General features: G+C 42.0%; 1 protein-coding gene across 4 annotated transcripts in view; it reads left to right on the forward strand.

The window, feature by feature from the left end:
• Positions 1 to 1,568: 1,568 nt before the first annotated feature.
• Positions 1,569 to 12,551, forward strand: part of ARMC9 (armadillo repeat containing 9) — a 59,164-nt gene continuing 48,181 nt past the window's right edge. For 3 of the 4 annotated variants that reach the window (XM_051626795.1, XM_051626796.1, XM_051626797.1), the window contains exons 1-8: positions 1,569 to 1,653; positions 1,984 to 2,071; positions 3,016 to 3,141; positions 3,673 to 3,843; positions 4,147 to 4,302; positions 7,014 to 7,106; positions 7,845 to 7,869; positions 11,137 to 11,273. In XM_051626795.1, coding sequence (XP_051482755.1) covers positions 2,021 to 2,071; positions 3,016 to 3,141; positions 3,673 to 3,843; positions 4,147 to 4,302; positions 7,014 to 7,106; positions 7,845 to 7,869; positions 11,137 to 11,273 — 759 coding nt within the window. In that variant the 5' untranslated portion in view covers positions 1,569 to 1,653; positions 1,984 to 2,020. The remainder of the gene's footprint in view (positions 1,654 to 1,983; positions 2,072 to 3,015; positions 3,142 to 3,672; positions 3,844 to 4,146; positions 4,303 to 7,013; positions 7,107 to 7,844; positions 7,870 to 11,136; positions 11,274 to 12,551) is intronic. The other variant, XM_051626800.1, reaches the window with a different exon arrangement.

The following is a 12,551-nucleotide window of genomic DNA, read 5'->3' on the forward strand; positions in this document are numbered from 1 at the left end:
CAGAGGTACCCCCAGCCCCACAAAAGCAGCAGGTCTCTCCTGGTTGTCAGCTGTGCCTCCGCACTGGGGTCTCTGAAGGGTGATCTCTGCTGTGGCTGGAAAGGCTCCAGGGGCTGATCTGTCAGGATGGAGGAGCAGAGGAAGCACTTGAGGCCTCCCTCCCTCCTCTGGCCTGGGCTGGGATTCAGCCAGCCTGCACCAGGGTGGTGGCAGCAGCAAGAAGGTTTTGTGGAGCAGCATCTCCTCTCCAGGCAGGCGCAGAGATTTGTCAGTACTGCTTCTGTCCTTCATAAGATATTTAATGCCTTCCTTTCCCAAAGAGCAACAGTCTGCCTCAGTATTTTATTCACAAATACCAATCCACAGCTGTCTGGCCGTGGAGCAGTGGTGAAACAACTCCTACAGGTTATGGATGGAGTGTGAGTGCCTACTTTGTCACAACTCTGCTTCCCATCACCTCACTCTTTCCAACATTTCACCTATTAAGCTGATAACTTTAGATTCGGCAAGAGTGTTCAAGAGTGTTGTGGTTTTGTTTTTTTATTTGTTTGTTTTTGGTTTGTTTGCTTTTCCTGCTCCTTAAATAGTCTTTTAATGGCAAAAGAGAAGATCCTTAGACCACCCTTAGATCATGAGCCGAGGGAAGGCTGTTCCCTGAACTGCATTCTCTCATGCTGGTGTTGGAAAGCTAAGGTTTGGCTGGGAAAGGCTCTCGGTGGAGAGCAGTGCCTCTGAGGCGGATGGTGAGATTATTAAGGGTCAGAACCCTTGAGCATGGGGCAGGCGTGAAGCTCCGTGTTCAGGTGCAGCTGCCCCTCTTCAGGAGCCTTTTAGAGGAAGAAAGATGGTCCCGTGCTGTGTTGGGTTGTGGGTCACGTGAAGGACACGGGGAGCCTTAGGTGCTCGTGGTGGAGAACCCTGGGCAGGACGTCACTGGTGACTGGACGTAATTTTGCTGTGTCTAGACAATGCCTGCTAGAAAGTTGGTGTTAATGGCAAGAGGTTTGTTAACACCACTGTTAATTAAAAATGGGACAAAGCCTCAATAAGGGGCTTGGCCAATCCTCCTGATGGCTTTGGTCAGGCTTCCCCGAGGTAACGACGTTGTCGGACGCGTGGGGCTGGAGCTGTATGTTCTGCTGGATGGTTGTCGTGGCTGTAACTAAGAAATCATCCAAGCGTCCCGCTGAAAGCTGCCGGCCGCCGGAGGAGGCCCTGTGCCAAGTGTTTAGAAGCCTTTTTGCCTGCCCAGGACGGGGAGGGGTACGTGCAAAACATCTTAAGGCAGTAGCTCAATTTAAAAATTCACTTGGCCCCAAACGCTCTTCCAGGCACGTCAGAGAGCGGGCGGGGGTGCTGGGGCAGGGGTCCCGGGGCAGCGGGCAGGGGTGCGGGGCCCGGGGACACGGAGCAGCCGCCGCCCCCGCCCCAGCAGCACCAGCCCCCGCGGCCCCCGCCGGAAACCCCCTTCGTGACGTCATGCGCCCCTCCCGGCTGCGGATTGGCTGCGGGGGATCACGTGAGGGGGGCCCTGCCCTTGCGGTTGCCAAGGCGACAGGCGGCGGCGGCGGCGGGGCACGGGAAGGAAGGCCTCGCCGCCCGTGGCCGTCGGGGTTTGCTCGCTTCCCGCCCCTCCGGCTGGCTCAGGAGCTGGTAGGACAGCGTGCTCTCGGCTCTGAAGGGGCGACCGCAGCGCCCCGGCCCCGGTTAGCGGGCGGTCGGGCTCCTGTGTGGGGGGCTGCTGTGTGGGGAAAAGTGCTGCAAGCGCTCCGCGGCCTGGCGAGAGCGGTGGTTGGGGTCGGCGAGGGCCGGTGCCGGAGTTTCCTTGGAAGTGCGTCACGGGTTGGGGGGGGGGGGGTGTTATCGTCCTCGTGCGGTTTGATTTGGAGGTGAGACGGCTAACGGGCTGTGCCGGCTGTGCTGTGTGGGGCTGTGTGAACTGCTGTGCTGTCTGCTAACACCCCCTTCTTTACGTTTTTCTAGGTTTATCAACGATGAGATGTAGCAGTGGCACTTAGTCATGATTGACACTTTAGACTCTGAAGCTCAGTTACTTGAACTAGTGAGAGAGGTTGTTTTTTCTTTTTTCCTTTTTTTTTTTTTCTTATTGTTGTTGCTGAAATGAGCATGACAAAACTTAATAATGCTTGTACTCAGAGCCAGTTGTTGTAACTGTGGCCTAAATTCTGGAGTTATTTAACTGGTCAAGTGTCTGCTGTAGCCTGAAATCACATTGACTCCTGTTATGCTCTGTAGGCTCAAAGGGCTCAATGTCCATTAAAAGCCAGCAGTCAAACAGCAAATCAATCTAGAATTATCTCTTGGTCATTGCAAATGAGGCTTTCATTAAAGGAACAATTAGGTTGATAAGATCCACATACAGCTTTGACGCTCAAGTCCAACCAGTGATAATGGTGAGATCTTTAAAACATTGCTGAGTTGTCTCACCTGATTCTATACATGTGTAGAATCACAGAGCCTTTAGACCCTAGATCTCACAAAGCCCAGGCTGAAGTCTTGAGACCACTGATCTCCATGGAGATCCTAAGCAGGATTTTCCAGCTGGGCTCTCCCCGTCTTGCCCAAAAGGGGTCATCAGAAGATACTCTACAATGTGAAATGGCCCTGCAAAACAGTGAGAGACAAACTGTCAAGGGCAGGTGCCTCTCTGTTGGTCTGTGCTTCAGCCTTCTGGATAAATTGCCTAAAATGGGATATTTATGATTTGGAACAAGAGCACAAACTGTGACCCCTCCTGCTTGTTATTGCCTTATTTCTTGGACCAACACTATGTTGGTAGCCTAGTCTGGGGTCCTCAGTAAACCCCAAACCAACAACCAGTTCCCCCCACTTTGTAGACTTGTGTAACCCAACCTGTTGCAGGGTTCCACAGCAGCTGGTGCTGCAGAGAGTCATGCTATGGAGAGCCTGAAGAGAATTTGACAGTTCATAGGTCACTCATTGAAGCATTAATAGCATTTAAAAATATTATTCCTTTATGGTTTTGTCTCATAGTATTTGGATTTTGCTGGATTTGAAGAAACAGTGAAAGTATTCACAGAGGAGTGTGAAATAAAGGAGAAGTCACTACCTAAACCAGGAGGTGTTTCCTCAAGATGTTCAAAAGCTTTGTCTGTTCAGGTAGTGCATCATGTACACTTACTTTGAGGAATATTAAAAAGAGTTAAAGGCCACTAACCACCATGTGAATTATGACAGCAGTGAGATTAGCTGAACTCTGAACAGATTCTTGAGTATTTGAAGACAGCTGCTATCAGTCTTCTTTCAGAGCAGGAACCTTCAAATTTGGATGTTTTTTTTTCTGAACTTCTCTTCTTTTGAACCTGAGACAGTACTTTTGATTCATGCTCCTTTAGGTTTTTAGCTTGCCATACTTTGAGAAGACTGATTTTCACATGTTGTAGTTTTCCTTTATGGTAAAATTGGGTCCCCAGATCAACATGCTTGAAAACTTGGGCTTTGCTTCTTGTATTGAAGGTTGATTCAAGCTCTCAAAGATACTAAAAATAGATGGAGAAAAAAGAACATTTAAGTGGTCATTGAATGGTGAGACTTTTCATGGCACTTCAATTCTTCATTCACTAACTTACAGTTGAAAAAGCATTGCTCTTATGTGTTTGTTTTTTCATCAAATGCTTTTCCTCTTTGCAGAAAGATCTGCTTACAGCATTTGAACATGGTGAGCAGAAGGTTTTCTTCCAGCTCTGGGAGGAGCATGTTTCACCTTCAATCCGGAGCAATGATCAGATTGCTCAGAAGCTGGAGTTCCATCTTCATGTCCACTTTGCCACCTACCTCTTGAAGAACTCTATGGAAAAGTCTGTAAGTTTAGGTCACATTTCACACTTCAAATTCCTTTTGTTTGTTTTACTTCATATATTTGTCCTTAGTGTGGACGAGGATGGATTATTTAGTAAGAAGAATTCCCAGAAGATGTATCTGCTATTTGGGCCACAGTCTGGTTTAGTTGAACCAGACCCTGTATTATTGTTGCTTTTTAGATAATAAATATTCTGAGATTTCAAACTTGATTTTAATGTATTTAGGTCGCTGCTTATATTTGACAGCTTTACAGTGCACTCAGAGCAGTAGTTCTCTAAATAAATACACTGCTTTATTTCCTAGGACAATGCTGAACTTGAGGAAAGGATTTTTCTTTTTAAGGCATATCTGGAAAAAAAAGGAGCTCCACTAAGCCAGACTGCAGAGTTTCTTCCCTTCTATGTTTTGCCTTTTGTTCCAAACCCCCTGGTACATCCTTCATTTAAAGAAATTTTTCAGGTAAGTATCTGTTTTGCAGAGATGGTATTTATGATTATTTTTCTCATGAGGTGATAAATATTGAATGAAATCTAGTTCAGTAATTGCTTTTATTGTTGCCATTTACAGAAACTAGACAGTCATTAAAGAACATATATTTGATGGAGGCAGGATTGTGAGAGTGCTATCAATACTCGAATACCATCTTAAATATATTTTATATTTGCTTGAGTCCTAAACAGTTTGCCAGCTTTGTGTCCACAAATAAGAATTGCACCGTCTCCTTCCTTTCCACACACCCCTGAGGTACATGTGCTTCTGGGGAACACTAGATAGTAGTTCAAGTCCACTTCCTTGCTTTGAGGTTGTTTCCCAGCCCTTCTATCTGTGTGTATATAGCTGGATTTAAAACATGCTAGGTAGGCAGAAGGAGACTGAAGTAGTTTCATTTAATGTCAAAAAGAGGAAGTCAAGTTTAGAAGTAATCCTGCTGTAACAGAAAATGAGTGACCATTGTCTGTGTTCTGAGGTTCTTCTCCACCCCCTAAAAAATGCTGGAAGAGCATAGTTGTGCTTAGTGATTTGGTGACTCTTGCCACAGACATTTTTCCTTTGTATTTTTTTTGTTAAGTATGTTTTAGCCTTTGCCACTGAATGGCTGTTGCAGAGTTCGGTTCTTGGGCTTGCACATGCAAGGTGAGAAGAGAGTGTGAAAGTTAGTGTGATTGAACTCCAAACTAGATCTCATTTGCAGGTGCCCTTTCAGTGTGATTATGATCTACACTTACTCTGTTGATGAAGGGGTAATAAAATACTCTTACCTTGACTGCTTTCCGGGCACTGTGCAGATAGTTCTTTAGGAGATGATGTCCAGAGCTGTGGTTTGATGTTCCAAAGCATTGGTGGCAATTTCTGTGGGGAGGGTGTACAGCCACCATTCCACCTGTTGAGGGCTTGTTCCTGCGGTGCAAAACTGCACCTTAACTACTTGGTTTTGCTGGAAATGGCTGGATGCACTTGGAATGTGACCAACCTACGTTATTGCTGGTGGTTGCATACACAGCTCTCGTGTACACGTGCTTCACACACGTGTAGATAGATTTGTTTGTAAAATATGAATCATATTTTGCCAGGTTGTATGATTGAAATGCTTCACCATCCTACCACATGGACAGTTGTGCTGGCTTATCTAGGGAGCCGTGGGAGCTACTGTGGTGGGAGGAGGTATCTTTGTTCTGCACTGCTGCTTCACTCTTTGATACCAAATCAAAGCTGAAGTGGTACTTGCCCTAAGGCTGACTTTGGATGTACCAGCTGATGAGGTGCTCCAGTTTAACACCAAAAAAAGGCATACACTGCCATTTTCCTTTGGGACTGGCTATAAATAATGAGATCTACTGGTTGACCTCAGAAATGGGATATGACTGCTCTTTTTAAATTATGCTTAGCATTTTTTTTCCCTCAATGCCTTATCAAAGATGAGATCCTCAGATTTATTCATAGTAACGCTGTGTCCAAGCTCTTAGTCCACAGTCACTTATATTTTCTTGTGGGAATTGTGCAGTGCATTCCATGTTAGTGTTGAGACATGGATTGTTTTACATTAGAGAAAGAACAGCAGTGAGTCACCACTTTGCTAAGCAGTGTTCTTAAGGCTTTTTTTTTTTCCTTAGGCATCTGATGCTTTATATAGCTGGAGTTCCCGTCTGTTTGTGAAATGCATCTTGAAAAACATAACAATCCTCTCTGGGACAGACATGGTGCCTTTGGTAACATACAGCATACTGGGATGCACCACTGTCTGGAAACTGAGTGGGTAAATGTAGCACGTAAATTGTGTAGGCTCTCCAGCTGGGTGAAATAAGGGCAAATCAGAGCTGCCAGAACAACTTGCAACATATACAGCTGTAAATTTAGGAAGCTCCTGCTTGGAAGGTGCTGCTTTTTCATGTTGGCTAGCTTTTTGCCAAGCAGAAATTAACTTAGCTAAAGGTTTGAAATAAAATAAATTAGTATTCAATGAATTCTTAGGTATAATTTGACTTTTTCCTTAACAATTGTTTTCTTTTGTTTATGAGGCACTCTGTCAGGCAGAAGGCAGCATTCCAGTTTGTTGCTGATACATGGGTCTGTTTTTGTATGCAAGCTGTCTCCAAATCCTTATTTTAGAAAGGTGCCCTGATCACTGGTGTCACGTCATGATGCTTGCAATAGTTACTGACGAAAGTTACAATTCCCAGATCTTGTTAGAAGTGAAGGATGACTACTCTGGTTACTTTCTGAAAGCTGATCTATGGAAAATTATTTATTTAATACTCTCCTTAATAAATTTAAAATTTAAAATTTAATCTTTTTATCTTTTTCTCAAGTTTCTCATATTTTAGGGGTACTGGAGTACCTTTAGGGGGGTACTGCAGTTGCTATATATAGGGGCAGTTGCTACCTGTGCATACAAGGCACCAACATCATGTAATGGTTTTACACTTGACATAAAGCTACATTGTGGCTTTAGAAGTCTTGTCTAGGAATAATACTGAACTCCCTTCTAAGTTTTGCACACTTCATGGGTAGATAGCAAACACATTCACTTCAATAACAGTGAAGGGAAATTCTTTTCAATACAATACTGGCTGCCTTCTTCCCTAGTGGCAGGTTGCTGTGATCCAAACAGTGCTTCCAGCAGAGTGTACATATTTGGTGAACAGCTGTCACTGTTTATTTTTCTTTTCAAGGATTCTTGGACATTGAATTTGAGGACAAGATTGGAAGAGTTCCTGTCTGTGACTCTTAAAACCAGTCAGACTCCACAACTTCTCACTTTATTTGTATCCTTCTGAGAAAACACTTTGAAAATAATTAGAATTACTATAAAGAGAAAATATAATTTATTGGAAGAGTGTGCTGCTGAGATTTATTGCAGAACCGGAGTAACAGTTCTGTGCTCTTACAATAGGAAGTTTTTATTATGTTTACAGATGACATTCAAAAAGCCTTTTTCAAAAGTTATGTAAAGACAATGTATAGGTGCATGTGAGCCTACATATTTATATGACCATTCATTACTTCCTTGTATTGAGTACAGGGTACCCCAAAGCACTGACCTGACCTGACTTCTTTCTTTCTTATTCCTCCTCGTGGAGTAATGGACTGGATCCTAATTGAGCGCTGAATATTTTTTGAGTATGAAACGTCATTTGCCCTATAACATTTGCATGTAAAATCAGTGGTCCACTTTTAATTTTGGTGTTAATACATTTAGACTGGAGTTACTCTATCTTACACTTGAGGGCTGGATCTAGTATCTTTAAAGGTCACCAAAAAGTCTCAAGTCTCCAAGCAACATTGTATATTATGCACTTATGGGATTTTAATGTTTTTATTATTGTTTATTTTGTTCTTGCCTTTCTGTAAAGCATCAGGCATTCACTGTTTCCTGGAACAGTAGGAATATCTGGCTTGGTTGGGTTTACCAGTAGGTTGAATTTCTCATTCTGTGTCTCTGGAACAAACACATCCTGAATGGATGCACATTTTCCTTAACTCTGCTGCTACTTGTACAACAGAAAGAGAATGGAGAGTGCAACAAAGGTAAATACTGAGATGTGGTTAGGTTATTCCGTAAGACTATCAGAGCCTATAATAATAGTGAAAAGTATGTTGCAATGACAGGGAAGCTAGTGATGCATGGCAGAAAGTCCTTTGCAGTACAGACCCCTATGATAGTTACTGCTGGACTGCTGAAAATGTATTGCTCTTTCAGTAAGAGGAACTTACATAAAATACTTTTCCTTTTTCAGTAAAATTAGTTACATGTGAGGAGATAGTGATACTAAAAATGGAAGATAAGTCAAGATTCTTTGACTCCCTTTTCTCAATAAAGACCTGTGTTTATAATTAATAATCCTTGGATTTAAGAGGCAAGGAGTAAACTGGACTCTGTTTCTTCATTGCCAAGACTAACATTTATGAGCTGCCTTGAGTTTGGTTATGTAGTTTTTCCTGCTGTCTGTAGTTGGATTTTCATCACTGGAAGTTTTCCCCACTGGGCTATGAGGAGCAAGCAAGTTAGGAGGAGATTTATGTCTCATGACTTGGTGCTTCCAGTTTTCCTCTGAGCGAAAGTCACGCTCTAGATACATCCACTGGAAATTTCTGAATGAAATGTGTTGTATCACAGTTGCATAAAAAATGTATTCCAATATTCTCATCTAGGCAAAGGAAATGCTGCTGAGTGGCTAAAGTTTTGTGCAGTGGTTGCTCTCTGAATCTTTATTAGTTTACAAAAATAATCTTGCTCTGGAGCTGTCATCATATTAAATCTGTAGTAACAGTTTAGCAGTGGTCGCTGTGGAGTAAAAATAAAATCAAAGTTTTGGCTGCCTCCTAGGAAGTATAAGCAAAATATCATTAGAGTGGCTTGATTTGCAGTTTGTATCAGGTGTCAGTCCCAAATCCTGCAGAATGCTGTGATCCATGAATGGTTCTCAGAAAGCAGCCATTCTTAGAGGAGAGGAGGCTTTCTTAACTCAAAAATTTTTAAAAAATACAGGTTAGAAATAGGAAAGTGTACCTTCTCTTTATCCCATGCTTTATTGTAAGACTGTCAGTTTATAGCTAAAGTCTATTAATGCACATTTTATCTAGAAGATCCAATTAAAAAGATAATTTTGTTAAATTTTCTGAAAGTAAAAATAAGCTGTTCTGCCACGTACTGCTTTTAATATAAATTGAATAAAAGCAGCCTATTTCAGAAACTCTAAAAATCCATAAGATGTGAGAAATTTTTAAAGCAATTTCCAACATCTGAATTCCTAGAGCTATCTAATTACTTTGATCTTTCTCTTTGTAACAAAAGCTTTATGAACTGTTCTATTTGAATAGTATTTTTCTGGCAGTTTTGCATCTCTGATACCCATGTGTTTGTTGCTTTTTGAGGTGTTTTTTCAGAAGTTGTTTGGCAGATATTTGTGCACAATTAGTACATTGATACCTGCAACATAACTAGATGGTCATTGTAGAAGACTTGCAAAGGCTCTACCAGATCAGCCATGGTGCTAGTAAAACATTCCCTATTTTTCCCTCTGCTGAAAGTGGTTACCCCTCTGCCAGCTGCTATGGGACAGCAGAAGTTCACACCTGAGTCCAGAAAGTAGGGGAGCAAATGGCAGGGGACAGTTTTTAAATGAGTGCATCTGAATTAGCCAAAACTTATTTATGATGTTTTTAAACACAGAGTATAACTGCAGTGAAACTTTGTATTGCTTAGGCTTCTCCAAATGAAGTTGCTGAATATTTCTACTTCGATCAGTTATGTTTTGTTTCCCAGTGTTTCTGTGTTACAGGAACATACAGTCCACATCTTTATGGAAAGAGATAGTGAATCATGAAAGAGGATAATGATTTCCTCAAAGGTTGTGGGTAAAGTCTGTTCAAAGCTGGGAATAGGACCTAGTTCATATATATATCAGGCTGTTTGGAATGCTCTACTCTATCAAAAGTGTTAAATCTGTGAAATAAAAATCCTGCTTCTGTCTGAAATTCTGTAGTCAATCTGATTCCTGCCCATTTTTTAACAGACAGTCCTATGGTAAATATTCCGTCTGTTTGCAGATGGGCAGGATGCCATTTTCACAACACTGGAGCAATACTGTCCTCTCAGCAAACTTAATTTAAAACATAATGTTCTAGCAAAATACATAAACACCAGCAGTAACAATAGAATTATTGTGCCTCCTTTCATTGTTTTTTTCAGTCATGAAGATGTGCAGTGCAGTTCACAGCTCCAAGCTCTGTGCCTGACTTCCATGCAGAGTTAGTTTGACTAGGTTGGAGGACAGGACGAAGGATGCAGGTTTTGGTGCTTGGTTTGCTTCTTTTAACCTCTAAAGTAATTGAACCTGAAGGAGCAAAATGTAGCAGGATTGTAACTTTAAAATAAAAGAAAAATTTGAGTTCTTTTCAGAACCTGAAGGTACTAGAAGTAACTAATATAGCTTACCATCAACCAATAAATGATGGAATCACCTGAAAAATTTTCTGTAGAAGTCGAGAATTTCCTGCAACTTACAGGAACTCAGTGATTATTTTAATAGCAGGTGAGGCATTGGATAACTTGAATGCTGGGTGTTGTCTTTTTTTGCTGTGAGTTGTACCATCTTCCTTAAAAGATAGAAGACTTAGTATTAACTTTAAAATAAGCAAAGCACTACATAATGTAAACATCAGTGGTGTTTTTCTATAAATTAACTGGAGGAAACACCCAGGCTCACAGTGTAATCTAACAAACACTGGCATGCATCTCTGGGTACTGTCTGGTCCTGTTGTTTTATCTTTAGAGTGGCAGCTTGACCGTTCCAGTTGCTCTGTGTGGTTATTTTTTGTACCTACTGTTACTTTAGTGAATGGGGAAGATGGTGCATGAATCTTACCTGCAGGTAGCAAGGTCTGTTAACTCAAGTCGGAGCTGCATTTTGTCATACATTCTTCTGACTCAATGCCCACAGCCTCCTTTTGTCTCTATGGAACTTCTTGTATTAACACAGCTTTAAAACCGTATCCTCTTCACAAATGTATTCAGTGATGTTTATGGTCTGAGAGTTGTGCTGCTGCTGTAGCTGTGATGGAAGTGGTTCTTGGGGCAATTAAGGCAAAATAAATACTTTCAACTGTTGCAATGAAATGAAATCACACCAGGAGTGTGGAATGCTCCTTACAGTGAAATTTCACCCTTTTGGTAAAAGTAACTCCACAGCAGCAGTTGAAGTTGTCCCTTCAGAGCAGTAAAAATGCTTGTGAGTTCTTTTTCTTTTCACTTGTAAATGTGATATGATTTCTTTTCTGTTATTGTCTTGACAGAAACGTTGCAAAGTCTTCAAGAACAGTTAGTGAACTCTCAGAAACAATATAATGACTTGCAGGAGAGCTACCATAATCTCATTACAGTCAGTGCAGATCTGGTGGATTGCTTGGAGGCCACAGTCAATGGCAAGACGGTAAGAGGGGGTTCAGATGTGTACTTGCTTCCCCAGCTGCAGAAAACGGAGAGACAGTGCCACTAAAATGTAAATTCAGCTTCATAATTATGAGTGTTTCTCTAAGTGCTGTCTCTCTTTACTAATGAAACGCAGCATTTTATATGAGAGATTCTTCCATTGCCCCAGTATACTAGGATAAAGGTAGTGCAAAAGATGAGTTGAATTGGGCTGGCTCAGAAATCTTCAAGAAACTTACCACCATGTCACAAGACCGATCTCTTGAGACTGTTGTTGTGAGCTTTGGCATCAGCAGTGATTAGAGAGCATTTCTGTGATTACTGATTGCAATCCAGCTCATCAGAGGTGACTGTATGTTTAAAACTGCTGCCAGGTCTGTTTTAAGTTACACTTTGGTGGAAACAAACTTCTGATCCAAAATTTTAGTGAGGAAAAGCTTGGCTCTGTTCTGCTAAGCTGTGCTTGTCAATTTAGTTAGCAAAGGGAACTGGGGTAGGAGTCAATGAGTTATTCCCTGTGTGAAATGGGCCACATGTTCATAATTGGAGAAAGCTTATGAGGTTTTTCTATATAGAGTTGCTCTTATGCTTCATCTTTTGTGCCCCCTTCTCTGTGAGCTTGCTTCTCTACTGTAACTTCTGTAGAACCTGAAGGTTACTCTTATGGCAGGCGTTAGTGACCTCTAGATGCTTTTAATGGAGCTGTGAATTGATAGCAGGGAGAATGACCTAGGAGTGACAAGTCAGTATGTACCTTCCTACTGTCATCAGCCTGAACATCTTGTACTTTGTTACTCTCCATCTGGGATCAGCCTGCTCACATCATTACTGCAGGAAGAATTTGCCTATAGGTGTGGATTTTGCTTTCCAGCAGATTAGGAAAGGTATTTGCTTACATGAGCTTTGATAACAGTAAGAAACACATAGTGATGAATCTGCTGCCTCCCATTTCACACATCAGCACTCTCTCTCTCTTACCTTCTGTGGTGGAGGAACCAGGCCCCGGTGATCTGTTGTTGCAGATGCTTGTTTCATTTCCTTTATAAGCCTTCTGCTGGATGGTCTTTTGGTCCTTCCCAAGTGTGTCCAGCTGAGGGAGCTCTTTCGTTATGAATCTTGGTTTCTGTCCTTTCTGAACCCCAAGTGGAGTTGGGTCCTCGGTACTATCATGTTGAATTTTCAACATTCTGCATGTGAAGGGTTTTGTTGTCTTGCTGTAGGTCTGAGAATATCAAAAGTGTGTCCATGCGCGTTCCTATAATCACAGTCCTCTCACCTC

Source organism: Apus apus, chromosome 8, assembly GCF_020740795.1.
Source record: "Apus apus isolate bApuApu2 chromosome 8, bApuApu2.pri.cur, whole genome shotgun sequence".
Lineage (NCBI taxonomy): Eukaryota > Metazoa > Chordata > Aves > Apodiformes > Apodidae > Apus > Apus apus.